The 26,243-nt window shown below is 41.6% G+C and overlaps 1 protein-coding gene across 3 annotated transcripts in view; it reads left to right on the top strand.

Annotated features, from left to right (window-relative positions):
* Positions 1 to 26,243, top strand: part of sdk1a (sidekick cell adhesion molecule 1a) — a 316,953-nt gene that overhangs the window by 189,056 nt on the left and 101,654 nt on the right. For 2 of the 3 annotated variants that reach the window (XM_017703194.2, XM_017703195.2), the window contains exons 6-14: positions 3,573 to 3,599; positions 9,277 to 9,388; positions 9,772 to 9,962; positions 13,460 to 13,543; positions 17,035 to 17,229; positions 20,938 to 21,054; positions 21,660 to 21,827; positions 25,419 to 25,521; positions 25,796 to 25,969. In XM_017703194.2, coding sequence (XP_017558683.1) covers positions 3,573 to 3,599; positions 9,277 to 9,388; positions 9,772 to 9,962; positions 13,460 to 13,543; positions 17,035 to 17,229; positions 20,938 to 21,054; positions 21,660 to 21,827; positions 25,419 to 25,521; positions 25,796 to 25,969 — 1,171 coding nt within the window. The remainder of the gene's footprint in view (positions 1 to 3,572; positions 3,600 to 9,276; positions 9,389 to 9,771; positions 9,963 to 13,459; positions 13,544 to 17,034; positions 17,230 to 20,937; positions 21,055 to 21,659; positions 21,828 to 25,418; positions 25,522 to 25,795; positions 25,970 to 26,243) is intronic. The other variant, XM_017703196.2, reaches the window with a different exon arrangement.

Below are 26,243 nucleotides of genomic sequence, written 5' to 3'. Positions count from 1 at the left end.
CACGATTAGTTAACCCCTTAAAATCCCAGGCTTATTACAGACTAAGGCTTATTTTTCAGCAACTGCCTGAACTATTCCTATTTTACAGAAGTGTATAATAAATCTATGGGCCCACCAGTGGGGCCTGACAATTTAAGGAGTTAAAAAGGCATCAACAACATAATGCATCAAATGGTTAAGGGTCCCTGTTTAACTCTGAGCCTCCTGAATCAATCAGGACTGCCCTTTGTGGTGTCCCTGAAAAGTGCCTCACTCACTCATGTTCAGCAGGCTGAAGACTTTCCATAAGGCAAGTAGTTTTTGAGGGCAAAATTGAAATGGAGAAAAATACCATGCATTTACGCCAACCCAATCTCACAAATGCATGTCGCACAACAGCTTAAACACTAGATGAATGTAGTATTAAGAGTCTTTCCCAAGGCCTCTTATTGATATAGCGGCGGCATTTCTGTCAGCTGTGCTATTCTGTTATTTTAATCAATCAAAATAACACTGTGTTCTAGGAATGAACATTACAGAGCATTATGGAGTGCTTTTTTTAAGTAAATAACACAACAGCAATGCATCAGCTCCAATTAAAGCTGGGATTTGTGCGACTGTTGGCATGTGTGACAGACACTGACAGTGCCAGCAATAGGCTGGCGCAATCAAAGGCTGATGTGGCGCAGGGCGCTTTTTAGAGGGGGCATTGTGTAGGGTGGGTGGCGGGCAGAGGAGGACACAGAGGATAGCTGCAGGTGGAACACAGATCACTGTTCTTTAATCCTGCAAAACTCGAGCCGTGTTGACGTGCGGCACAGAACGGATTGAGTCAGTCTGCTGTCGGCCTGCCTGACTGTGCATTCCCCTGAGGACCAAGAGGGAAAGGATGAGGGAAGAACTAGAGAGAACCCCCGACAGCACCGTCCCAACCGATTGTAGTGTGGAGGCGGACAAACAGACAATGAATATGGATTAGGCCCTGCTGCCCCCCCCACAAACATGCAAGGGAGTCTGGGACATAGACCCTGTTCACATGCATTTATGTGGCGTGGCTCTAAACAGGAGCTGAGAGCCAACCTCTGCCCCTAGGGTACCTGCAGACAAGAGAAAGGCCACCCAGCCCACTGGAGCGCCTCTGCCAGCCCCCCTCACCTGGCAAAACAAGTGACAAAACACAGTCAGAACAAGCCTGCGGGGACACTGCCCCCTGTACACCGGTGACAGCCTCAGTCCTGCATTGGCTGTCTCTATTTACTAAGCCAGCACATGCCAGGCTTGAGCCCAGCACAATGGGAAGACACAGTTCACAATCAAGAATCTCACCAGCTGTCACCAGACTGGCATCAGTGTCATTCGGGACATGAATATTATTAGAAGAGGATCAGGCCTCGCTGGGTCAAATCTGTTGCGTGACAAAGATTACAATCCAGAAAATTATAACAACAGCTCATGGCCTCTCCAGAATTCCACAAGTTCGGTCTTTGAAGTTTGTTGCATTTTCTGCTTTTTATGACCCAAGTGATCCAAAACACATTCACTGATGTTTAGGTCTGCTAATTTTCCTCCTTCTCTTAATATCGGCCTTTAGACAGCTACACATCCTTACAGACCCATAACATGTATGGACAAACACCTGCAGATTTTTAAGGTATTTTTCCCTCAGAAATCAGACTGGAAACAAATAAATGAAGGGTGGTCTTTGACTGTTGCACAGTACTGTTCACTGCACATGAATATATCACCACCATCCAGCATGAGCAGCGTGTCTGCACCATCAGATGACAGTGATGGATGATTAAATGTGTGCATACATTCACACTGACGACAGCTATGAGTCACTTACACATACATGTGAACTGTAAAGGCAATTGAGCAATAAGGCTTGTAACGCAAGCGTAGCCAAAAACATCCTGGCAAAACATGAAACATGAAACAAATCTTATGCATAAAGCCTCCTGTCAGGCAGGGACAGCAGCATGCTGGTTCATTCCACAGACCTTTCAGTGCAAGATGGCCAGCAGTCCTCCAGCTCCCATTTGTCACTTGCTCAGTGGCCGGGTGGTTAAAGCCACATTACAAATCACTGGTCTTAGCAGAAAACTGACTGGCTCAGTGTCCATGGCATTAAGCTGAGCACCCTCCTCAGTGTTACACACAATGTTAGCTTCTGTCCCAAGCTCTCAGAGCAACAGCAGGCAAATATTTGTCTGCAAGACATTATCTGCAAATCAACACACATCTCTCCTCCTACATTCTTTCTTCTCTGCTTTGCATGGTACGAGATGCAGGGCTCATCTGGCCATGCGTGTGTCACAGTAGCCTCTGATGGAACCTCTACATGTGCCTTGAAGTTCCTCACTCCCTGAAGTACTGAATATTTGATAGCTTTAGCGCCTGTCTTTCTTTTGTTCTGTTTGGGTTTTTTTCAGGTTTTTTTGTTTGTTTGTTTGTTTGTTTTTCTTTTTTTCCCAAAACAATCTGGCAGCTGTTCTGTTGCTCATTTGGTTTTTCCATTTAAAAGTGTTATCGGATCACCTTTTCATGCTCCATGTGAATTCATTAGGCACTGTCTAAATTAAGGGGGCGACAGATTTAAGGGGCAAAAAAACAAGGACAGCTCCGCAATTTAAAGCCCTTCTGTTTCAATTTACTGCCTCCCAAATTCCAGCCAACCTTCAGAGGGTGTTGAGCCAGCATGTGCCACTGCAAGCCAACCCAGCTTTAATTAGCAACAGATCCAAATCTGATAGGTTATTTCTTTCCAGACGCCAGCCTTGCGGGAAAGATGTTGATACAGGTTGTTGCTGGGCCACATAAATGCCTCCTGGGTTTTTCATATCGACTTGATGTACACAGTAATATGCAAAAGTTATAGCGCCTCTAAATGACGTTTTGTTGATTTTCTAAATGAAAAAGAAAATGAGCACACACTTCTACTCATTTAATGCACAATTACTGTTTGTTAGTTTTTTTGCTGAATTCAACACGTGAACAAGAAATTGCTTTTGGTTATGGTACATTTCATATTCTATGGTTTTTCAACAGAAAATGTATGTTTGTTTGCTGTAGACACTTTGAGAAACAAAGGTACTGAAGTGTTACAGGGTAGTTCCCTAAAAAGTGGATTTTTAGTACCTTTAGTTTGGGTGCATAATTGTACCATATTTTTTTGCACTTATATATTTAAGTAACACTAACTTAATATACCCTGTAATATAATCTATATTTCTATTTTTAAACATGAACTTATGAACAATTAACAAATATGCACCTTTCCTCTGGGAAAAATGTATTTAAGTTATATAGTTACAGCTTTAAAACAATGTGATACCTTTTAGGATACATTTACATGGTTTGTTTGTTGTTCTATACTTTGCCCTTTTTGACTGTGGAAGATAAAGTTATTTCGACTTAGAAAATGTGTGATTTGACTGGGGTGTTTTGTGAATATTTTACATTCAGCTGTACTTTTATATTGTTCAGTTGCTATTATTTTTGGTTGTTTGTCTGCATACTCATGACATTTCACGAACATGCATTCTGACTGTGTTGGCTGGTATTTGTCTCTTTTTACCTCTGCTGCCGGACAGTAAGCAAGAAGAATCGAGGATCTCATGGTAAGATATTTTTAGCTACCAAACTTGAAATCACAGTCAAGAAAAGTACATTTCTCCTGCTTTCAGTCCACACTCCAAAATAACTGTGAGACGTCAGCATAGGATTCAGTGTTACAGGCATAGTTATTCTGGTCATGAAAATCCTCTGTATCAGAAAGAAAAACAGCAAAGATGGTTGTGTTCTGCAGTGTACCATGAGCGTGATGGGCATGCTGATGCCATCACAGAAGTTCAGAAAGAACTCGATTAAAAAAGACACTTGACTGGTTTCGCTTCCTGCATGGGTACCTCCAGCCCTGCCATGTTCTTCTTGTTTTTTTTTTTTTTTGGTATTTTTTTTCTTTATTCATAAGCTTTTTAGACGCTTGAATAATGAATGTGTGACTAATCTGGCTCTATTGGCAACGAGGGCGCTCCACACAGAGAAATTTTCTCCATATTGATTGTTCGTTAGAAACAGACTGAGGGATTAGGGTAGATAGCCTTGCATTTTTTTTCCTCTCCGTGCCCAGGGTAAAGCACTGTTACCATGCAGACCGGCACAGAAGGTGATAAGGACAGTCCCAGAGAGATCAAGTCATTACTAACAGTGCAGAAGGCTGACCCGCTATGGGACCTGTGCCAAGTATGCAGCCGAGGGTTTCGTCAGACCGCGAACACACTTAATGCAATTATTTCAGAACGGGGCTCGGCCAAGAACCCGGACAAGCTCAGAGAGAGAGATAACCTAACTCAATATTCATAAACTGATACAACTTCTGAAGATAAATGGTGAAACAGAATAGCTGAGATGCCTTTTAAGGGGCACGGGACGGAGTCCCAGAAGACGATAGCGTTTTTAGGAGAGTACTGCGTGTGATGCCTCCTGACGTTGGCAGAGATCACAAGGCTTGTGAGATTGTGCTGTTGAACAAATCCCAAGAGGCTTCCACTGCCTTCTGAAGGCATAGGCAATAAAAACAGAGGTGCTGAGGTGAGGCGAGAAACTCCAAGCTGCCACTTCCATGAGAGAAACTCTCCCTGACCCCCCAGCTACCCCTCCCCCCAACCCCCCCATAATGCTCTTCTCACCTCGCACACATCGTAGCAGGATACAGCACTCCCACTCATCGCTCTAAGAGCACATACGAGGCTTCTAATAATATCTACATGTAGTGTGAAGAGCTGCTCTGTCCACACATGAAGAGAGAGGGAGGCCTTTGTGCATTAGATGTTGTGTACAGTCATTGTCATTCGAGTCCTCAGAAGACTTATCAACGAAAAAATAAATAAATAAATAAATGTGCAAATAAATAAATTAAACCAAATCTTCTTTTCCCAGTGGCTTAGATTGAGCTCATAATAGTTTCTGCGCTGTGAAATGTTCTTTAATCCTGGCCATTAATCCTGTGTTTTAAGTGAAGGTAGAGGAAGCCAAAAGCTAATAACAGCTTGGAACTTGAAGAAATGCCACAGCTCCCTAACACAGCCTACAGAATGGTAATACTGAGGTTTTTGAGCGCTGAGCTGCTTTGAGGTCTGCCAATTCATAGTACCTAGGGCCTCCATTCAGTAAGACATAGACTGCTGTCTTTTTCCCGCTGGAGGAAAATGATACCATCCATAGTGAATGTAGACGATGAGACGTGGAAATGGATATCATCACCCATTATGAAGATAAGACACCACTTTAAGTTCCATTTGACGTATATAGTTGTTGTCTTTCATTCTCACAGACTGAGACATGATTGTGTTATATTGCATCTTATACCTGGTGATAAGCCATAGTCCATAGTGTGCTCAGTGGTGCTGAAAGGACAGCAAAACTGAGCAGGCGTGGACCCATCTTCATTTTTCAAAGATGAACTGAAGTGCCAAGTTATATACACTGATCAAGCACAGCATTATGTCCACCTCCTTGTTTCTATGCTCATTGTCCATTTTATCAGCTCCACTTACTATATAGGTGCACTTTGTAGTTCTACAATTACAGACTGTCTGTTTCTCTGAATGTTAATCCCCTTTTTTCATGGACCTTCACTGAGCAGGTACTGCTGGGGTGGTGGATCGTTCTCAGCACTGCAATAACGCTGATATGGTGGTGATGTGTTAATGTGTGTTGTGCTGGTGGATCAGACACAGCAGTGCTGCTGGTGTTTTTAAACACTGTGTCCACTCACAGTCCACTCTATTAGATACTGCTATCTTGTCAGTCCTCCTCATAGATGCAAAGTCAGAGACGATGGCTCATCTGCTGCTGCACAGTTTGTGTTGGTCATCTTCTAGACGTTCATCAGTGGTCACAGGACGCTGCCCACAGGACATTTTTGGTTGGTGGACTAGCAGACTTCTCAGTCCAGCAGTGACACTGAGATGTTTAAGAACTCCAGCAGCACTGCTGTGTCTGATCCACTGAGACCAGCACAACACACACTTACATGCCACCACCACATCAGTGTTATTGCAGTGCTGAGAATGACCCACCATCCAAATACTACCTGCTCTGTGAGGGTCCATGGGGGTCCTGACCACTGAAGAACAGGGTAAAAAGGGGCTAACAAAGTATCAGAGAAACAGATGGACTACAGTCTGTAATTGTAGTGCAATTCTGTTAAGGCTTAAGGGTCTACATACTACATTTCAAGCAATAATTAGTTAAGTTGATCTTCATTTGGCTGCTGTAAAGCATTTTTTCAGAGCTTATTTTTAGTCATTTTTTCCGCCCACCCAGTTTAGTGAAGGCTGCCCAAAATATTCCCCCAGTACCACACCAATTCATGGTGTGAAAAAGAATATTGCTGAAATCTTTGTATATAAAATGCAACCAAATAAAAAACTGCCAGTTGAACAGCACTGTTTGCAGTTACATGCTCTTTAAACAGTTTACATTGCACTCAGTAGACAAGACCAGCAGGTAGCTGATAGGCTAACAGGCTGTTTCAATAATATTAGGCTTCAAATTAAAACTTTTCCAGGAGTCATGGTAAAACTGCACATTGAATAAAGAGTATGTTACTTATACGCTTGCTACAAGTACAAGTCTAAAATTCTGTAATTCAAAAGGGATTATACAAGACTGCGGTTTCTGCCTTAAAAATTTTTTTGTACTGCCATGCAAAACGCAGATCTTTATGATTTTATGACTGTATCTGATCCACAGCATAAACAAAACTGGAGAGTTCATGACTGGAGTATCCCATTACTGTATATTCTATCACATGCTATGCCATTAGCAATTGCCCCTTCTGTATGAGCTTACAGGCTCAATGACATGCTCATGTATGCTGAAATACAAATCAGGTGGGCAAAATGTCCTACACTGCTGTGATCTCTACATGTTCTACCAATTTCTCCAAGTTTTAGGACCCCTTCCACTTCATGAGTTATGAATATTAATTATTACTTGTCATGTAACGCTGCACTGTACATAAGTCGGACCTCATGTCCACTGAAAATTCAAATGATGTCATGTGTCATTCACACATTTGCCACTTCATTGAGCACATTGCTGGACCTGCTTTGTCCGCTTTCAGCCCCTGTTCAATGACCACGTTCTAAGTAACAGCAAACATGCTAAGCAATATGCGACAATGTACAAAGTAATTACAAATGAACTGTTAGTCATTATTGCATTGATGGAACCTGTCAGCAAGCTGTGAAAGTTATTTGGTGATGCCTGTGCTGCATGCCAAGGGTACTTCAATTCCTCAACCCTTTTCTGAGGTACTGAATAAATGTACTCCCGACTACACATATTCATTAAAATGTGACATTAAAAAGAAACTATCTGCCATGTTATAATTCTCTTATAAAAGCTATCAGACACTCAGACTGAGCTCTATTTTAAGTATATCCCTGGTTTAAAAGGTTCCAGCCTGTGCCTCATTTCCTACCTGTCAACACCTTTTAACTGTGATTGGATTCGCCATGGCATGGGCTCTTTTGCCTTATGGCTTAAAGAGAACATGAATAGATCCAAACATAACCTGCAGCCTCTCACCAGTATCCACTTTTAAGAAAGAAGCATTTTATCTTCTGTTTAATATAATCCAGTGTATTTTTATCAACCGACTGAGAAATAAAAGTGCGATTATTTTTTGTGCAAGGTTGAATGTCCATATCCTTTAGGCATTGGGATCTGCATGTTCCTGCACTGGAAAGTCAGTTTCAGTCTCGTGGAAAAAAAAAAGACTAAAAGTTTGTAAAGTGGGAAAACTTTCAGCTCAGTTACCTCCATCATGCATTTAGTCAAAGTCAACATCAAAGGCTAGATTTCTGCATTCAACCCTGTAACAGAAGCCCTCATTTCCATATGATTTCAATATTTTAGCTATTCTCTAATTTCCCAGCTGCAAGAATGAAGCTGATTTAATAGTCACTCTTTAATTTTTCACAATTAGAATACAGATAGGCTTGGCTCATTTTAAAAATGTAAAAAGCACATTTTCATGGAAGAGTGATTCAGTACAAAAGTCAAATCAGGAAGGGAGAGGTACCACAGCCCTTTGAACCATGGTGTAGGACCAGTGCCAGGAGATCAATTATTCAAAGCATTCTCATCCGAGCAGGGCTGATATGAAACAGTCAAAAACAAAGAGTCACGCTGGTTGGCCTGGGCATGATCCAGAGGAGTTTAGGCAGCGGTGGAGTGAGCACACCAAGGCTTGGCAGTGGAGATCCTTTTTCACATCTTCTGCGTAGAGCTCAATTCCTAAGGTTGTGTGATACTTCAGAGAAAAATCATGTGTGCGGTTGTTAAATAGTCTTGCTTATGTTGTTTCTGATACTATAAGATACACTGTTGTTTTTAAAAATGGACAACCGTGCAGACAGAGGTTTTACCAATAGCTGTGTTTACATGCATTCAATAATCTGATCATAATCAATGCAATGCCAGAAATGAGCAAGCAGCATTGCCATGAAACCAGCTTACATGCCTGACGAAATGAAGTATTTAAATATTTCTTTTTTTCTGGATGCAGTACATTCATATTTTCAGGTAAAGTGGTGCAATATTTTTCAGTTCACTTTTTGTTAAGTCACCCCTTCCTTTTTTTTCTGTATTTTCTGTAGTTATCAGATTATTAATTGTATGTAAACACACTCAGTGTTAGCTTCATAGGAGACATCTAGGAAGCAAAAGGGCTAATAAACCAATTTGACCACTTTTGACTAGTACTTTAAACTGAAAAAAAGACAATTAAATTGTTAAATTGTATGACAATCAACTGACAGCTAAAATTTTGTGATCGTCACTGCCCTGACAGTTTTGTACAGTGTCAGAAACCATCAAGTCAGTTTGAAATGGTTTAAACTCAGTGTAGTCTGAGGCAAGTATGAAGATTTAGGCCTGCACTTTGCACAGTGCTAATTTGTGGGATACATACGATGGCTACATGCAAAGCAAGCTTCAGACACGAGACATGTTTTGGACGATTGACGGTATTTAGGTCGAAATTGTGTTTCCTTCTTTAGTATAGTTTTAAATTGAGTAAAAAGATCATTGTAATATCACAAGGACAGCTTACGTAATTGACACAACACCAATATTCAGAGACTATTTCAATATAAGTGCTCATATATACACACATCCCAAATGTAGAAAGCTGTTGTGTTTCACAGATGTGCGATTCAAAGTGCTCTTCTCTTTCCATCTTTCTCACCACACTCTCTGCCTCTCCTCTCTCCCTACCGCTAGATTCAGATGCTCCGGCGGACCCGGTGGCTCCAGTGATTGTGATCCCCCCCAGAAATACCACAGTGGTGGCTGGGGTGAGCGAGGCCACGCTGGAGTGTGTGGCTAATGCACGGTGAGTAGAACATTAGGGGAATGAGCCGGCCTCCGTGCCGCACCAGTCCATTTGCTTTAGGTGAGCTTCACACATTCATAAGCAGTTATTTCTGGCCCATTATATGGTGCACGAGGCAATCAGAGGCAGTGCTTATGCATCTGCTTTTTTAAGGCCACTTAAAGGGAAGAACTTTGACCTTCATGATAGGCAAGTACACATGCTTTCATGTCACAGGTCCACACTGTGCATAAGTAAAATTAGATGTGGACCCTCTTGACCATTTGTTGTGGATCAGATCCTAATGACTTTGATCAAGAATTGCCGTTCAGGCTCCTCGTTTCACCTCTCTCTCTCTCTCTCTCTCTCTCTCTCTCTCTCTCTCTCTCTCTCTCTTTCTCTAGGCCAGTGGAGAAGTTGAATTTGGTGTGGAGGAGGAATGGGGTAGAGGTGGCGAGTGGCGTTGGCTCTTTTGGCCGCAGGTTGACCATCATCAACCCCACCTCGGCCGATGTTGGCCTGTACGTGTGTGAGGCGTCCCTGTTGGACAGCAGCGTCAAACCCTCAGAGGCCAGAGCCTTTCTCTCCATTATAGGTAACCCTGCTGCGCTGACACACACCACTGTCCACAGTGAATGTGCGCACAGACACGTCCCCAAGCACCACAGGGAGAAGGAGCTACGCTTTCACTGTGTTACTGTGCATAAAAACCAAAATTACACAGTGTATTAGCAGTGCTTAGAGCTTTTTATCCCTCCTGTTCTTAATGCAAGAACAGCACAGGCATTATAACCATCAGTCACACATTTCTTCAAGAAAATCACCTACTAATACTGCACATTACCATCTTCCTGGAAAAATGCAGTCATACAGGGGAGAGCGGGACACAGTCTAACATGGGCTGAAATGTACTGTCATTTGCAAAAGTTTGAACATCCTAGTCAAATGACTTGTTGATTTTCTAAACAAAAAAAGATCCCTTTCTCTACCAGGAACGGACTTAAATATGATTAATTTCTGCAGATTTTAGTGCACAATATTTGGTTACCTTATTGGCATTTTATGAATAATTTTTTCAAATTCAGTAAATTAACAGTAATTGTGCACAAAAATGCATTAAGTCACAGAAGTTTGTCCACTGTAGAGGATCAACAAAATCAACAATCAACAAAAAAGTCTTTCGACTGGGGTTGTTCAAACTTTGGCACACATAACGTGGATACAGTTTGAGGTAGAACATCTAATTTTCCCAACCTCATCTGGGAATTTTGACAGCAATTGGACAGTTATTCTTGGGCCCAATCCCATTTCACCCCTCACCCCTACCGTTTAGCACTTACCCCGTTCAAGGTTGCTAAACTTTACCCTCCTCTGCTGTCACTACAGACTGGCAGGGCCTCCTACAGAGCACCGCTAGTAGCCTGTTAATGAAGTAATGTTCTTTTTTATTTGAGGGTTGTTCCATATTGTGGTGGAAGATTTGCACCGCTACAACTTGTTACTCAGTTCCAAGGGGCAAAGTGAAAAAAGGGGTAGGGATAAAAATTAGAAATGGGATTGGGTCTTGTGTGAATAAGTAACACAGTTCACAGCTATTTTATTTTATTTGCCTTTTTGGTGGCTGTATTATAGAACCATTTTATGTAAATAGCTAACAGTGAATGCTAGCCAGGCATTAGCACAGCCTCAACAGAGCAAGGTTAGTGTAAACACAGTGTTACAAATAAGCTTCCTAAAGTAAACAATTACAAAACATTAACCTCACTTATGGAGTAAGTTTTAACGTTTGCACTCTTGCTACCTTTGTCTAAACAGATGAGGCTTACATATATAAAAATATTAATCTTGCTCAAAAAGTCCTTTTTATATATGTTTACTAAACATTCTTACTAATAAAGTGATATAGTGCCACTAACTATAGCCACAATGCAGTTAGCCTGAGGAATTTCCCTGGCCTCCTCTAGCTTTTCTCTAAGCCTTTAATAGCCAAATAGGTAGTTGTTGCAGTTGGCAGGCCTGTTTCCTGAATTGACATGTTAAGAGCTTTTAAACAATAGCATAAAGTATCTATCTGTGTTAAGTCAAATATGTGCTTTATGTACATTAACTATGCTTTCAGAGCTAGTTGGTGACAGCTATAGCTCCGTTTGATGATTTATTGACTGAGGCTTATAATATTTTAAAGCGGTATAGTGCAGGGCTACTACCTCTTATCGGTGGTGGACAGTAACCAAGTAAATCTAATATGTTACAGTACTTAAGTAGTTTTTTTGTGTATCTGTACTTAAGTATTTCCATTTTGGGCGACTTTTTACTTTCACTCCACTACATTTCAGAGTCTAATATCTGACTTTTTCCTCCACTACATTTTGAGAAATCTGTCGTTCCTTTTGATTTCTGTATGTATAAAAACGTAACATGTCAAAACAAAAGAAACGCAAAGCCAGAGCACCAATCAGGGCCCAGCGGTCACTTTGTTCTAAGTTTGTTTTGACCTGTTGGTCATACCGACCCAGTGCAGCACACGGTTCAACGTCAGCGCAGCAGCATAAAATTTTTGGAGCACCTACGTCCATAATTTATGATGAACTAACCTAACTTTGTAAATAGACCACAATACAGAAATATGTCCACATATGCAGTCGTGACTGGCCTGTTTCTTTTTTTCTGAATTCATACAAACACTTTCATTTTATAGTAAATTAGTTTGGGCTGGTTTATGTTTATGAACAGAGGCCTACAGATCAACACAGTAAAGGAAAACTTCTTTGTGATCCTGAGTTTAAAGCCAGTTTTTATTAAACTTGCAACTAATTTACAAAGTAATCTTAAACTGAAACTTTGCTTGTGTGTAAAAGTGATTTCAGAGCCACTCGGTTCTCCCTGATGGAAACTGTTTACCTTCAGTGTTTTGTGCTTATGATCATTTTAATAGACGTCAGCGTCACTAATTAATGACGTTCTATTAAAAGACTGGTTTACCAAGAGAGACACTGGAGGACTTTCACCTGAAATGAGTTCATGAAGCGAGTCTTGTTATAAAAATGATAACAGGACATCAGAGCCAGAATTACTCTTTTAGTACTTTTACTTTATACTTAAGTACATTTGAAGCCAAATACTTCTGTACTTTTACTGAAGTTGAGGTCTAGAGTAAGGACTTCTACTTTTACTGGAGTAATATTTTACGTTGGGTATCTCTACTTTAACTCAAGTACATGATTTGTGTACTTCGTCCACTTCTGCCTCTTATATTGTTGAAATTTTTTTAAATTATCTATCCAGTTTTGTATAAAAATAGGTGGCACTCTTCATTAGCATCTATCTCTAAGTGACCCTGGGAGGGATTGCAAGTATCATCATGCATATAAAGAAGTGAACTGTGCGTCGAGGTGGCAAGCAATGATGAATGTGGCCTGTCGCAGTGACATCCCTCATAAGTCAACAGCTCAGTGGTGGTTTGTCTGCATTAGATGTGAGATCCATAAATATGCATTTATTCATCTGCTTATATATGTAAAAGGTCCACTTCAGTGCTTTGCTAGCAGAGCGAGTGACAGTGTATGCTATTCATGCCAGGAATGCATACAGCAGTTCTGTCCCTTAAGCTTAAAGCTTCATAATAGCACCTGTCTTTAAAGGCTGCAGTCCATTAAGAAGCTTAAAACGGAGCCTCTCACAAAGCTGACAAAGAGAAAGAAGAAAAAGGAAAGGGAATAAAGTGTTGATTTCCATAGCTGCAGAGTTGTAGCTGTTGATTAATGACAGATGCGCGATGCCTATAGAACATTTGAAAGCCCAGTCTCAGTAGCCATCTGTTTTTATGCCAGTGACAAGGCTCAGAGCAGTGGCTGGAACGCGTTCATCTGAAAGACAAGCATGCCGCCTTCCACCTGTCTACTCCTTGCTACTTTCACACCCTTAGCAGCTTTCCTCCCACACGCGAGACACATATGCTAGACCGCTGCAGATCGAAGTGCCTCGACATCGCGATACGAACAATGAGTGTGTGTTCATTATTCCATGTCTGTTATGCATAGATTTAAGTGCACAGCTTGTGCTCGTGTTGACTTCTTATTTCTGTTTTGGCAGAGACTCCATATTTCACAGCCGAGCCAAGGAGGAAGATGATGGGAGAGGTGGAGAAAAGCGTGGATATCCCTTGCCAAGCTCGAGGTCAGCACTTCATATACCCATCTAATGCAGTCTCCAGAAACTTGAATAAATTACATAATGGGCACACATGCTTTTCATCAACACACGAAAATAAAGGCTCCTCATTGGTTCCTGCCTTGGACATATGGTTGTAACCTTTCAAAAGGTTCTTTACGTTTGTACATGGGATTTAATAAAGTTGTTCTTCAGCCTTTTTTAAAACTAAGCCTTAAAGTATTTCCCTGAACATATTTTGTTGTTTTTAATTGTAAAGTAATGATACAAAAGAATTTATGTTGTCTGCTTCAACACAAACTCAGGCTTTCAGTAATATGAGTTATTGAATACAAATAAATAATCTGAACAGTAAACCATTTTATGAGCTTATAATGGTCACTTTAAGTCTGCTGTGCATTCGTACAGGTCTGTGGTCATTTCTCTTACTGGTGATACATTATGCTATCTGGCTGTATAGAGCCACATTTTTCAAGCTTCAGATCGCTCACTTCACATCACTAGCAGTCACATCTCTGCTTGCTTGAGTGTTGCTGGCTCTCATTCAAAATAAATGACTTCTGGCTGCCTTATCGTTTCATGGCCGGCGGTGCGCATGCATGGTGTATGTGTTAGCCAAGTCGGCTCACATAGAACTTGAGTCTCATGGTATATTCTTAAAAATAAAGTTTTAACAGTGATTCTTGGCATGTACCTACATCTTTACATTATATGGATATTCTATAAACTTTAAAAAGGTTCTTCACACTCATACATCTGATTTACATTCTGCAAGGCATTGTTCTTTTTGCTGTCTACGTCTTATTAAGACTGCAGCTCAGCTACTTCTTGCAAATGCATTTTCACAGATGCATCTTCCCCTGCTCTTATTAAACTGCTTCCAGCATTCTGCAGTGAGTTCAGCTCTGCATGCTCTGGCCTTTAGTTACCTGTATCAGACAGCATATCGACGAGCGAATCGGAAAATTGTTAGGAGTGATTTATAAAATCATTACAGCTCGGTGAACGTCAGTGTTGGTTGCCCATAAGAGCAATGGTGGCATTTCGGAAGAGTAGCAGGGTCGTGATTAGCCGTGAGAGATGAGTGGTTGATGGGAAAGGACCAGTACGGTTATCATTATATTGGTGGGAAAAATGGACAGTGAAAATGGTATTGGCTTCCTGCCAGAAATATTCTCGAATGCTTTCCCCTACAAGTTTTCTAATAGCCCTGAAATGGAAGGTCAGTCCAATAGTTAGAGCTATACTTATGATATTTGTCAGTGTTGCATCCAGGTGTGGCGGTGGTGCAATTTCAGAAGTGGAGGCAAGAGAAGAGAAAATTATCCGCTCAGCGTTAGATGGACTGAGAGAAATAAAAACAACGAACTCAGCCAGTCCCGTCCCTCTACAGTGGGAAGTGAAATCAATCAATTACATTCTCTGTGCCTCGCTCCTGGGACTTTGGTGCACAAAGTTCTCACAGAGTCTTTTGTTTGGAGAAGTTTTCTGACTCAAGAGCCGGAGGAGAAGCCATAAAACCCCTGAGGATCAAGCGACCAGCTTGTAAAGGATACCTACAACTTCTCAGTCCTTCCTTCATACTTCACAGGTTTTGGAGAACCTCCATAGAAGAGTCTGCCATCATTTACTATGGAGTGGTGCTTCTTATATCCATTAACTAAGAGCAAAGCAGAGCTAAATGATTTTGAATAATACAATGCAGTAGCTTCCTCTTGAAGCACACTGGACCCACTACGAGTGATCATTTTCTCTGTCAGGCCTTTTAGTTCTTGCTTAAAGAGTCCCTGGAGAGTGCATCTTTCGAAGCTGCCAGCATATTCTTAAAAGTGTGCGAGTGGAAGCTATCGGCGGCTTATCTCTGATCATCTCATTTCCACTTGATGCTCTTTTTTATTTTAGAAAGTACATGGCAGAATGTTCTAACTCATCCCTCAAGGACCCTTAGCCATTTTAATTCTGTTCCAGCGCCCAATGTACCTGAGTTGACTAATTGAGTAATCAGTGTACTGCTACCATCCATTAAGCGGCTTCAATGGGGTAGGCATTAGAATAGTTTAACAATGTGAGAGGTTGAAGTCCACAAGCCTTGACTTGGGAAGCCTAGTCATGTGGAAAACGTCCATACTGCTAGCAGATGTAGAATCAAGCATTTAAAGAAAAGAGTCTATGTACTATGTGTAGAAATAGCTGAACAGTCTATTCTTTTTCAGATGAAATGATAGTATGAAAGAATTCAATTTTCATATGGCAAGATATGTCTTATTTCATTCAGTGCTGTCTCACTGAGTGGATAAGTTTAACCTAACCACACAGAGCTTGTGAAGTGAGCAGATTGGCACACTACATTCAGCGTTGAAGCCTCAAATTGGTGACTGGAAATTAATTTATAGATAACAATCATATTTCAGTCACAATTGCAATATTGGTCAGAAAAGGGGCAATTAAATATTTTTCCCCAATTGTTCAGCCCTATGTTCTGTCCTTTAATTTATATGCAGTATATACAGTATAGTCCTAAGCCAGGGATTGTGGGTTCGAGTCCCATCTGGGGTGTAGGGAGGGCTAGCAGAGTGGCGCAGTGGACGCCTGCTGGGCCCATAGCCCAGAGATTGATGGATTGAAACCATTCCCTGCTAAAGAGTGTCTAATTGGAGGCATTTGTGGGCTGGAGGTAGGGAACAAGCCTTGCCGGTTCGATCCTCTCTGCCGACAGTACGTGACTGAAGTACCCTTGAGGGAGGCACCTAACCTCCAACTGCTCTCATATGCTGAGGATAGGGCTGCCCACAGCTCTGGGCGAGTATGCTCACTGCCCCCTAGTGTGTGTGTGTTCACAAGTATGCATATATGTGGGTGATTCGGTGCATGGATGGGTAAAACGCAGAGGTCTAATTCCTCTGTGTGCAAACACAGTTGGTTAATGGTTCTGAATTCTAATTCTAGTTTAGTGTATAGTGTGATTCTGTCCAGGACTATCAAAACCACAAATGTGAACGGGCTTTTACCCACCACTCTTCACAGTACTGGGGTAAAATATGCACATCAGCACTGTCCTCCCTGCCTAATCTGCTTTGGTTCAACATTTTACTCTTTAATAATGCTCATACTATTCCTACAGCACAACCTGCTGTTAATAACGGCAGAGCAATAAAAATAGATAAAAAAAAAAATAGATTTGATTTTGGCTCATGGATTTTTGTATTTTGTGACACAGTAACAATCTGATATGTTAAATTCAACTTGTTAAACCTGTTATTATTGCTTTGCTTGTGACCAACATAGACATTAAGGACCAGTCAACTTCATTGATTTGGCTTCCATAGTTTTGTCCTGTATGTCATGTCCTGTATGAGGAATGGTAAAGCACTTTTTCCCCTGACATCCTTGGTGTTCTTCTCATCCTCCCTGCCTTCTTTCACATGTATTATGCATTTCATAAAGCCATCTGCTCTGTTGACCTCTCCTCCTGCTTTGTTTTTAACCCCCCCCCCCAGGCGTGCCCATGCCCAAGCTGGAGTGGTATAAAGATGCGGTGCCCCTCAGCAAGCTCAACAACCCGCGCTACAAGGTCATCTCCAGCATGGGTCTGCAGGTCAGGAAGCTGCAGCCTAATGATGCCGGAATCTTCCAATGCTTTGCCAGGAATGCAGCTGGGGAGATGCAAGTGCACACCTACCTGGACGTCACAAGTGAGTTGCAAACGGGAGCGGTGAGAAATCTGTATTCCGTGTGGTGGGGAAAATGCCTGAGCGTAATTACTGGCTCACAGAGAGAACAGAGACATAATAAAGGGCATTAAGTGTGACGGGCTGCAGAAAGTGTGCTCCCACCACCTTAGTCTCACTCAGTCACAGAAACGTTTCTGCCGATCTACAACCACTCGTTCGCCAGATAAGAAGCAGAAGCATTTCCCCATGGAAAAGGCCTGTCTGGTGTTGATTACCTTATAATGTTTGCTGCCTCTTGCCCCTGCCGCGTGAGGCCATAAAGGCATCTGGGAGGAATGCTCTCATCACACTGATAATTACACCATCCCTGCTCAAACACGCTGGGTGGATTATGATAATGATTTTTAACTTCAAGCAGTGACCTTTAGGCAATCCAATTTCCTCTGATTACTGAATTGACTGGAGGAAAACAGGAGAAATGCACTCAGGCCAAAGTCTGTATATCTTGTAGGTTTCTGTTTAAGAGTCCTGATCCAGGATCAGTTCACCACCTGTCTTTGTAATCCTAAATTATTTCATTTGAGGGAATCTGATCCATATGACCGCAGTGGTCTCTTTTGAGGATGTTTTGCCAGTGCTAGTACTATTTCATGAATTGAAACAATTGCTCTGTCCCAGCTGTACGCTGAACATGATTAATCTTAACAGTGTAAAAGCTCTGGAGTTGCAACCGTCTAATCATAGGGAGATTGCAATTTTTATGCCCGGTGATGCCACATCCATCCGTGGCCCGGAATCCAAGAGAATAATTGGCCTTGCTGTCTCTATGTGAGTGGGATGGCCCTCCATTCCCCCATCTCTTACCACAGTGTATTTTCAACCTGGTAGCAGGACAGAATTAGTTGTGACTAAATTGGGTAAAAATCTTGATAGAGTAAGATTTGGCAGGTTACTTGACAGATGTTTCGAAATAACACAAGGTGATGAAGTGATGTTGCCATGCTAAAGCAGTGTTTCTCAAATTGGTCCTCAGGGACCCCCAGATGGTGGAAATTTTATATTTGTATGTTTTAAGAGTCAGGATTGAGCCAAAATATGAACCATCAGGGGGCCCTGGTTTGAGAGTCCCTGTGCTAACGTGTTCCATGTCAACCTATAGTTTGTACAGGTCAGAAATGTAATCAAAATTGTTGTGTCATGGACTGAACTGTGTATTTTTGGTTTTCAGTTTCAGTTTTAACTGGAGGACTGAACAGTGTGATAATATTGTTATACGTGCTAGGGGAAATTAATCCTGTGCCAATATACGTATCTCTGTTCAGTAACACTGTGTCAAGTTGAAATTGCTTATTGAATTTGTACTCAATTATTCATAGAAAGTTATTCCTGAGCTGGTATAACTGCACAATATCAAAATTACCCTCCCGTGGTCCAAGTCAAACGCATGTGTGTAGTGGTGCGAACGGTGCCACGTATAGCGCTAGTGTTTATGATAATTGTAGTGCACTATGTAGTACAAGCATTAAAAGAACATACCTAGAGCCAGCAGTAATTTGGGATTTTACAGTTTGCCCGCTGAAAAGAATAAGTAATTCCGAAAGAGTTCTCTGCACTTGCATCTGTAGATTTTTACATGATACTTCTGTTTTTTCAGTTTCCGTTTGTTTCATTGAAGCACTTGAAGTTTTTTATGTAGTTTTAATAAAATGTCATTTGTATTACAGCACTTGCAACTTGTATAGCACCAGTGCTACTTGCTCAAAATTTTCACATACAACCCTGTATTGGGCTTTTTGTGGTAGTTAAGGAAAGCTCAGTGTCTGTTGTCTAAGTTCTCCAGCCGTGTTTTTCTGCTTTGCATGGCAGTGTGGGATAAGAGTGTTCTGCAACACTATAGACAACAATTGACTGATTCTAAGTATGCAAATTTCTTCAGTTTTTATTTTACATTTGTATGTTTTTTTTTTAGGTATGTTTCCACTTGTGAATACTACATTTTGCACACTGAAAAGCCTGTTAGAAATATTGTTTAGCACAATTGGAACTCTGCAAATATGAAAAGCGGGTAAAAAAAGGCAGCGAGATATCTCTGGAGAGCAGAAGATCTAGTATCGATGTCCATTTGTCGCCTCTGTCACGCCGTATCGAGTGTGTATATCCAACCCCCCCATTGACTAGCAGCTCAATCAACACCATTTCAGCCCTCCTCCTGAGTGTATTGTTGCTGTATAGATCTGTTTCATGCTAAAGTGATCAAGGACAAGAAGAGGGAGTGAATATCAGTGTGCTCTGTAATCACTCACTATGCAGTCTCCCCACTGCTGGTCTGCTATGATGGCAGAACCATTAAGAAAAAAAAAACACGGCCGTTCTCAGTAAAGCTCTTTCCGGGAGGTTTGAATAGGTGTGTAATATTTTATCAGAAATGTGATGTCCACGCTCACTAATCCTAATCCTGGGCTGCGTGTTGCAGCTGGTTTCCAAGGTTTTTGTCTCTAAATATGTCTTTTGAGTTATTTATAAATTTTTTTATGAGTATTTACCTCGTTGATCTTCATGAAGATACACATAAAAGGTCAAGAGGAAACTAACCTTTTAGCCACTGTGCAAATTGAGCTGTAATGGGGTTTATTTTCTCTTCTTGTCTCCAAATTGATATGGCAAGAATTCAACTCTGAATCCAAACAACGTTGTTTTGCCTTCAATCAGGGACATGCGGTGGTGTCCCAAATGCATATACCTATTCATTTACACATCTCCGCTTATTACAAAATGACCTACCGACTCCACAATGCTTCCATTATGTGTGCGCCATCAGAATAGCCTAATTGGATTCATTTCGGTTGTTTACTGCTTCTGATTTGAAACACAAATCAAAAAGCGCACACATTTCTGCAGGCCCGAAATAACAACGTGATGAAAGCAGGAATAGAATGAAGCTTTAATTCAATTTCCTGCTGTTTGGTTTCTTGTAATGATTTGTGCACATGTGCTCTTGTTTGTGTGCATCTATTCAGGTGTGTTTGTGCATATTTATGTGTAAGCACACGTTCCCACGTATGTGTGCGTGCAGGTTTGTGTATTTGTGTGCATATGTGTGCATGTACATGGATTCCAGGAGCTATTATCTTAGAACTGCCTAAATATTACATGTCTATAAATATTTGAGTGAGCATAATGCAGATAGACAATATTAATATCATGTAGGAGATCAGATGGAGCTCTGCATGCTACAGCAAAAGGTTTGTTGAAGTAATTTTTTTATTTTAATTTCTCGTTACTGCAGTCCACATACAGATGTGTTTCTCATATCCGAAATTTAAGCTTTTTTTGCTGTTTTCTATTAGAGACCATACGTTTTTTTAAGAGATTTTAAGTGTTTAATCTTTTTACATGGATGTTTTCTTTGTAAACTGTAAGGATGTGAACCAAAACAGCAAAATGTTACGTAGTATAAAGAAATGCCTTTTTTTGTATTAAGGGTTGTGTTAAGCACAGTGTGAAATGGTGCGGTGGTTGTGGTCTGCTCGGGTTTGTTTTAAGCAGAGCGGAGGTGTTGCGGTATGTTTCATTAGAGCTGTGTTTGTGGTCAGTGTAAATTTGTGTCAAGTACAGTGAGAAATGCTGCTGCATGTTTGATTAGAGCTGTGTTTGGTTTGTGCAGAATTGTGTTAAGCAGAGTGAGAAATGCTGTGTGTTTGCTTAGAGCTGTGTTTGTGGTCTGTGCAGGTTTGGCTCCAACCTTCACTGCGCCTCCAGCTAACATCACAGTGACGGACGGCTCTGCAGCCTCCTTCACCTGCCAGGTCTCCGGTGCCCCTAAACCAGCCATCACCTGGAAGAGAGGTAATAATCAGCAGGCTCAGCCCCCATATAGCTTATTACTCTTGGGCTCTGGCTTGAGTCAACCGCATTAACAAATCCCGTCAGGCCAGTTTAATGCCCAGTATGAATGTGAAAACAAACATGGCTGTATTTCTCCCCACCTAGTGCTTGTCACATTTTTACAAGAGTCATATTTTGTCACATTGGTTGTAGGGCCTCCTTAGCGCTCGGATTCTTGGGCAGGAGCATAAATTGTGAAACACAAACACAACATCTTGAGATTTTTTTTGTCCGCCTTGAGGAACGCTATTAAAATGTCTTTGTTGCAGCTGATTGGCAACATAAAAAAGATAATTTCATGCAAGAGCTCCACAAATCTGCTTTTATATCCCAGCACTGTTTTGGCTTTATTCATGAAGTCATTTCCATAGTCTTCCCAATTATGTACAGTGGAGCTCTCCTAACGAGACAGGCTGAACTGAAGCACACTTCAGGAGGATTTCCCTCTGGGGAAACTTTAAGCTTGTAATAAAAAATCAGCCATAGCCAAACAACTACCCATGATGCCCTGTTAATCCATTGTGTCGCTGCATTATTTGAGTTACTGAGTGTGTGCGTGTATGTAGATGCACAGATCTTGGCCAGCGGCTCGGTGCAGATTACACGATTCACGCTGTTGGAGTCTGGGGGGCTGCAGGTGAAGCCTGTGGTGCTGCAGGACACGGGGACGTACACCTGCTACGCGGCCAACACTGAGGGTGCCATCAATGCCAGCGCCAGCCTCACCGTCTGGAGTAAGATCCTCTGTTTCTATTTCTGACAACCTTTGAGACGTCCAGCATTAGTCACTAGTCGTATCACAGATCTCTCCTGTGTTTTTTCACGGTGCCTCTGTTTAATCTAATCTTTAAACATTATCCTGACTTAATGATTGGCATTCTGCCATTTGGGATGGTCCAGAAGATGATGATTTCCCCTTTTGAGTCTTTGCTCATCTCAGTGTTTCTTCCTCATGCTCTAAGTTATTAGTTATTCCTTGCCACCACTGCTCATTAGAGATCCAAACTTTCTATAAAATTACATTGTGATAACATTTATTTTAAAGACATTATATAAGCAGATGTGCATGTGCATAAGTCTGGAAATAAGTACTCATCCTCTACAGGGAACAAATGTAAATATTCTCATTTTACTCGATTTCTATTTGCCGAGTTAAAATATAAAATGTCAATGTCAAATTTATTTATAGAGCACATTTAAAAACAGCAGCTGCTGATTGAAGCCACACGGAATCAAAAGAAAAATGTGTTTGAGACAGGATTTAAAAACAGACAGTGTAAAGCCGAGCCTAACATACAGAGGTAAATCAATCCATAGTTTGGGGGCGATAACTGAAAAGGCACAGTCTCCCTTGTGCTTCAGTCTTGATTTAGAGACAATCCAAAGGATCTGGTCAGCAGATCTAAGTGACCTTGATGGAACATATGGTTGTAATAGTTCAGAAAGATAGGTCGGTGCTAGCCCACTTAACGATTTGTAAGCAAACAACAAAATCTTAAAATCAGTCATAAAATGTACAGGCCAGTGAACAGAGGCCAGTACAGGGGAAATATGCTGCGGCGTTCTAGAACAACTGTAAGCGTGAAAGGGAGGACTAAACAAAATGTGCCTTAACTTTTGCACAAGACATTTCTATGTTTTTTAATTCACAATATGTTCATGTCACGCTTCTCATCAACACGCCCTGTAGTACTCGTCACGCCATCTTACCAGCCAGCTCTGTTGAGTCCATGAACTAAATCTCCCAGGATCCTATGGGAGATCACATGATGCCCACACCTACTGCTTCCACCAAACACAGTCCACTTATTTGCTCCTGTCTGTTTACACCGGTTCCTCACTTCATGTCTGTATAAATACCTGTGTGTCATACTTTGTCTTTGCAAAGTATTTCTGCTGATTTAAGAGGAAACTGAGCATTATTTATTTGTTTTCTCAGTGTATTTACCTGTCTTGTTTTTAACCTTGTTTTTGTATTTCTTTTTGTGACTCTTTTAGTGCTGTTTGCTGATTTTTGGCTTTGGTCTGTTTTGGTTTTTGACCCTGACTTGTTTTTCACCGCTCTGTGCCTTACCTCATGACTTGTGAACTGGCTATCTTGGTTTTGAGCCTGGCCTGTTTTTAGAATTACGTTTTTTTAACTCACACTTTTCCTTCCGTCCGCAAGTGTCTAACCAGTTATTGGAGCATTACAGTTTATTTCAGCAAATAAGCAGTTGTGTTTAATTGGTCATTAAAATGTGAAATTGTTTGCTCTGAAAAGGTTGTGCACTTATTTAAAAAATCATCAAAACATGTAATTTGACCAGGGGTGCCCATACTTTTTCATATGACTGTGTATAAAGGTTTAATTGAATTAAATTGTACAGCTGTCCTAACATATTGTGTTTCTCAACTATCTATCCCAGCTCCCAACTCATCTGACACCAGGCCATTAAGAATATTGAATACCTGGAACAGGCAGGGGTTAAATTGGAATTTGAGAGCTCCCTTTCTATTCATGAAAGTAAGATTATGTAGTACTGTACCTGTTTAGGCTACAGAAATTGACTTAGTTAAAGGTACAGTATACAAGTTCACTTCAAAACACTGTTTGTCAAATTCAGCCAATGTCTCCTCACTGTGTGTGCACCTCTGTGTGCACACTGGAAAGAAATCCAGCATACGTACACTGCTCAGTATCTGTAATTGGGAAATAAATAAAGTAGTTTGGATGAGTTACGCAACACTATTCCAGCCAGTAAGATACAAGGGGCATTTGTGCTTGTGCATGGGGCGTTGGAAGGGGAGGGGCTACATGCTGAACTCTCTGTATTGTCAAGAAGCAAAGATGGCTGATTAACTGCCAAAGAGGAGAAAATCTGAAGAACAAAGATTGAGAAAGAGGTTCTTAGATCAGGCAGGGGTGTTTCGGGCACCAGAATGCAACTGCTACACCATTTCAGGTGGAACAGGAATATTTGCCTTGGCAGTGCGTATCCATGAATTTGGGGTTGCAGATGCTCTGAAGGAGCACTGGACGGAAGAGTGTATTTGTGTTGCTGTTGAGTTTAAATATCAGCCACTGTTCTCCAGCATTGTATACTTTGCCGTTAAATAGCTAAGTTACCCTTCACCAGGAACGTACCAAACCAGCTAGGTGGCTTGCTCCATTTAGAAATTCCCTGCTAGTATAAGGACTGTGTTAAAGATAACACTACTGCAGTTTTCACTAAAAGTTTGTTTAGGTAGATCCACCTTACCAGAATGGTTAATTCAACTTGATTGCCACTTGGGTTTAACAAGCGGAAAACTTTCCCCCAGGGGTGCCATTAGCAGTCGAATATCTTTTGATGCTTCATCAGAGCAGTGCTTCACATCAGTGATGCTGTAGCTATGTTCCAAAGTCTAGGCTGCAGCCAAGAAAGGTGGGTTCTTGGTAGTACTGTCCTCTGAAGGTTCTTCATTTGTATTGTATAATGCAAAATGGAACAGTCTACCAAGGCTGCTTTGTTGCATGATCAGATGGCCAGAAAGGAGGCTGCATTTCCTGGCTGCATTTAAAGTAGCTTTCTGATTGGAATAGAATTTGATAACATAGTAGTCCAGAAATGCAGCCCACCTGGACCACAGCCTAGCTTTTGGAATGCAGCTTGTGTGTCTTTGTTTATGTGAATGCGGTTAATGGTTCAGTTCAGTCATACTGCAGGTAAAAACAGAAAGGGAGAATAGAAATGCTGCATTTTTTTTCCCTTTGCAGGATACCTAACGGGTGCTGGAACAGATCATTCCAACCCAATTTCACCCCTGGGTACAGGTGTATTGTGTGTTAGGTTAGAGCAAAATGTCGTCCAGCTAGTGGACCCTGAGGACCATGGTGAGAAGCATTGCTACATCTCTACACAAAGCAGGTGCTCATGTCTTTTCTGTGCTGGAAGAACAGGATTGCATGTGGCATTGAAAGGTGTGGATGAAACAGCCATGAGCAAGTGTGAAAAGAGCAATAACATTCCAGCCTATGAAAGGAGACTGACTCATCTGCAGGAAGCCACAGCGTTTTTCTGTATTTGCTGTGTTACAGTTGTGACTTAACCTGCTCCTGAAGTTCTAGCATACTGGAGAATATGGTTCCAACCATAACGTACCACAACTGATCCATCTGATTAACTATCCTCAGAAGTCGTTTAATGGCTGGATCAGTTGGAATAGCACTGGATGAGGGATGTGGGACAGCATATTAGAGAAGAGTTGGGACTAGAAAGTAGATTTCTAGGTGAAGAGTCGGTCTGGTGAGTATAGTGAAGTGCGTGTCCAGTATCTAAGCAAGTGCTGTTGTCTTCTCTTAGGTCGCACCTACATTTCCCACCCTCCCACAGACCGCCGTGTCATCAAGGGGACCACAGCCATTTTGGAGTGCAGCGCCACGCACGACCCACGTGTGGCTGTGAGGTGGGTGATGATGCATGGCCCTGCATGTGTGTGTGTGTGTATGTGTGTGCAGACCCCTCCGCCTGAGGCCAGGGCTGTCCCATCCGTTCTGATTGTAATGTTAATTGGAAGTGCCAGCCCATGCGCCGTTAAGTAGATTCAAAGTGCAATCCGTTATGCTATAAAGCTAATTCAGAGCTAATATGCAGGAAATCAGCATAATGAAGCACTTTTGCTTTCCCTGCTCCTGTTTTCTCTCTCTCTCTCTTTCTCCTCCTCCCTGTACTCTGTGCAGGTTTGTGTGGAAGAAAGATGGAGAGGTAGTTGGTCAGTCCAAAGGTGGGCGGATCACCCTACAGGACGGCTCTCTGCACATCACTCAGACATGGTCAGGTGACATCGGTGACTACACCTGCGAAGTACTCTCCCTGGCCGGCAACGACTCCAAGAGCGCACGCCTCGAAGTCATGTGAGCTAAGGCTAACACCTTCCTCCTTCCAGCAACATGACTTTTACCATTTTCCAACTGACCTGTCCTCATATGCTTTGTCCACTAACACGTTGTTTCATAGGTACTGTTGTAAGGTTGGATAAGCTTTTCAGAATGTTGATAAAAGTCCCATTCGTCCAAATGACAAATTGTGGCATGCAAAGTAATCTGGAAATACGAGAGCTCCCAAAACTGCACTTAAAAACGGATTAAAGTATACAGAGGAAACAGAACTCCTAACCATTGTGCAAGA

Source organism: Pygocentrus nattereri, chromosome 27 (genome assembly GCF_015220715.1).
Source record: "Pygocentrus nattereri isolate fPygNat1 chromosome 27, fPygNat1.pri, whole genome shotgun sequence".
Taxonomy (NCBI): Eukaryota; Metazoa; Chordata; class Actinopteri; order Characiformes; family Serrasalmidae; genus Pygocentrus; species Pygocentrus nattereri.
This window is presented reverse-complemented; position numbering and strand designations above follow the sequence as displayed.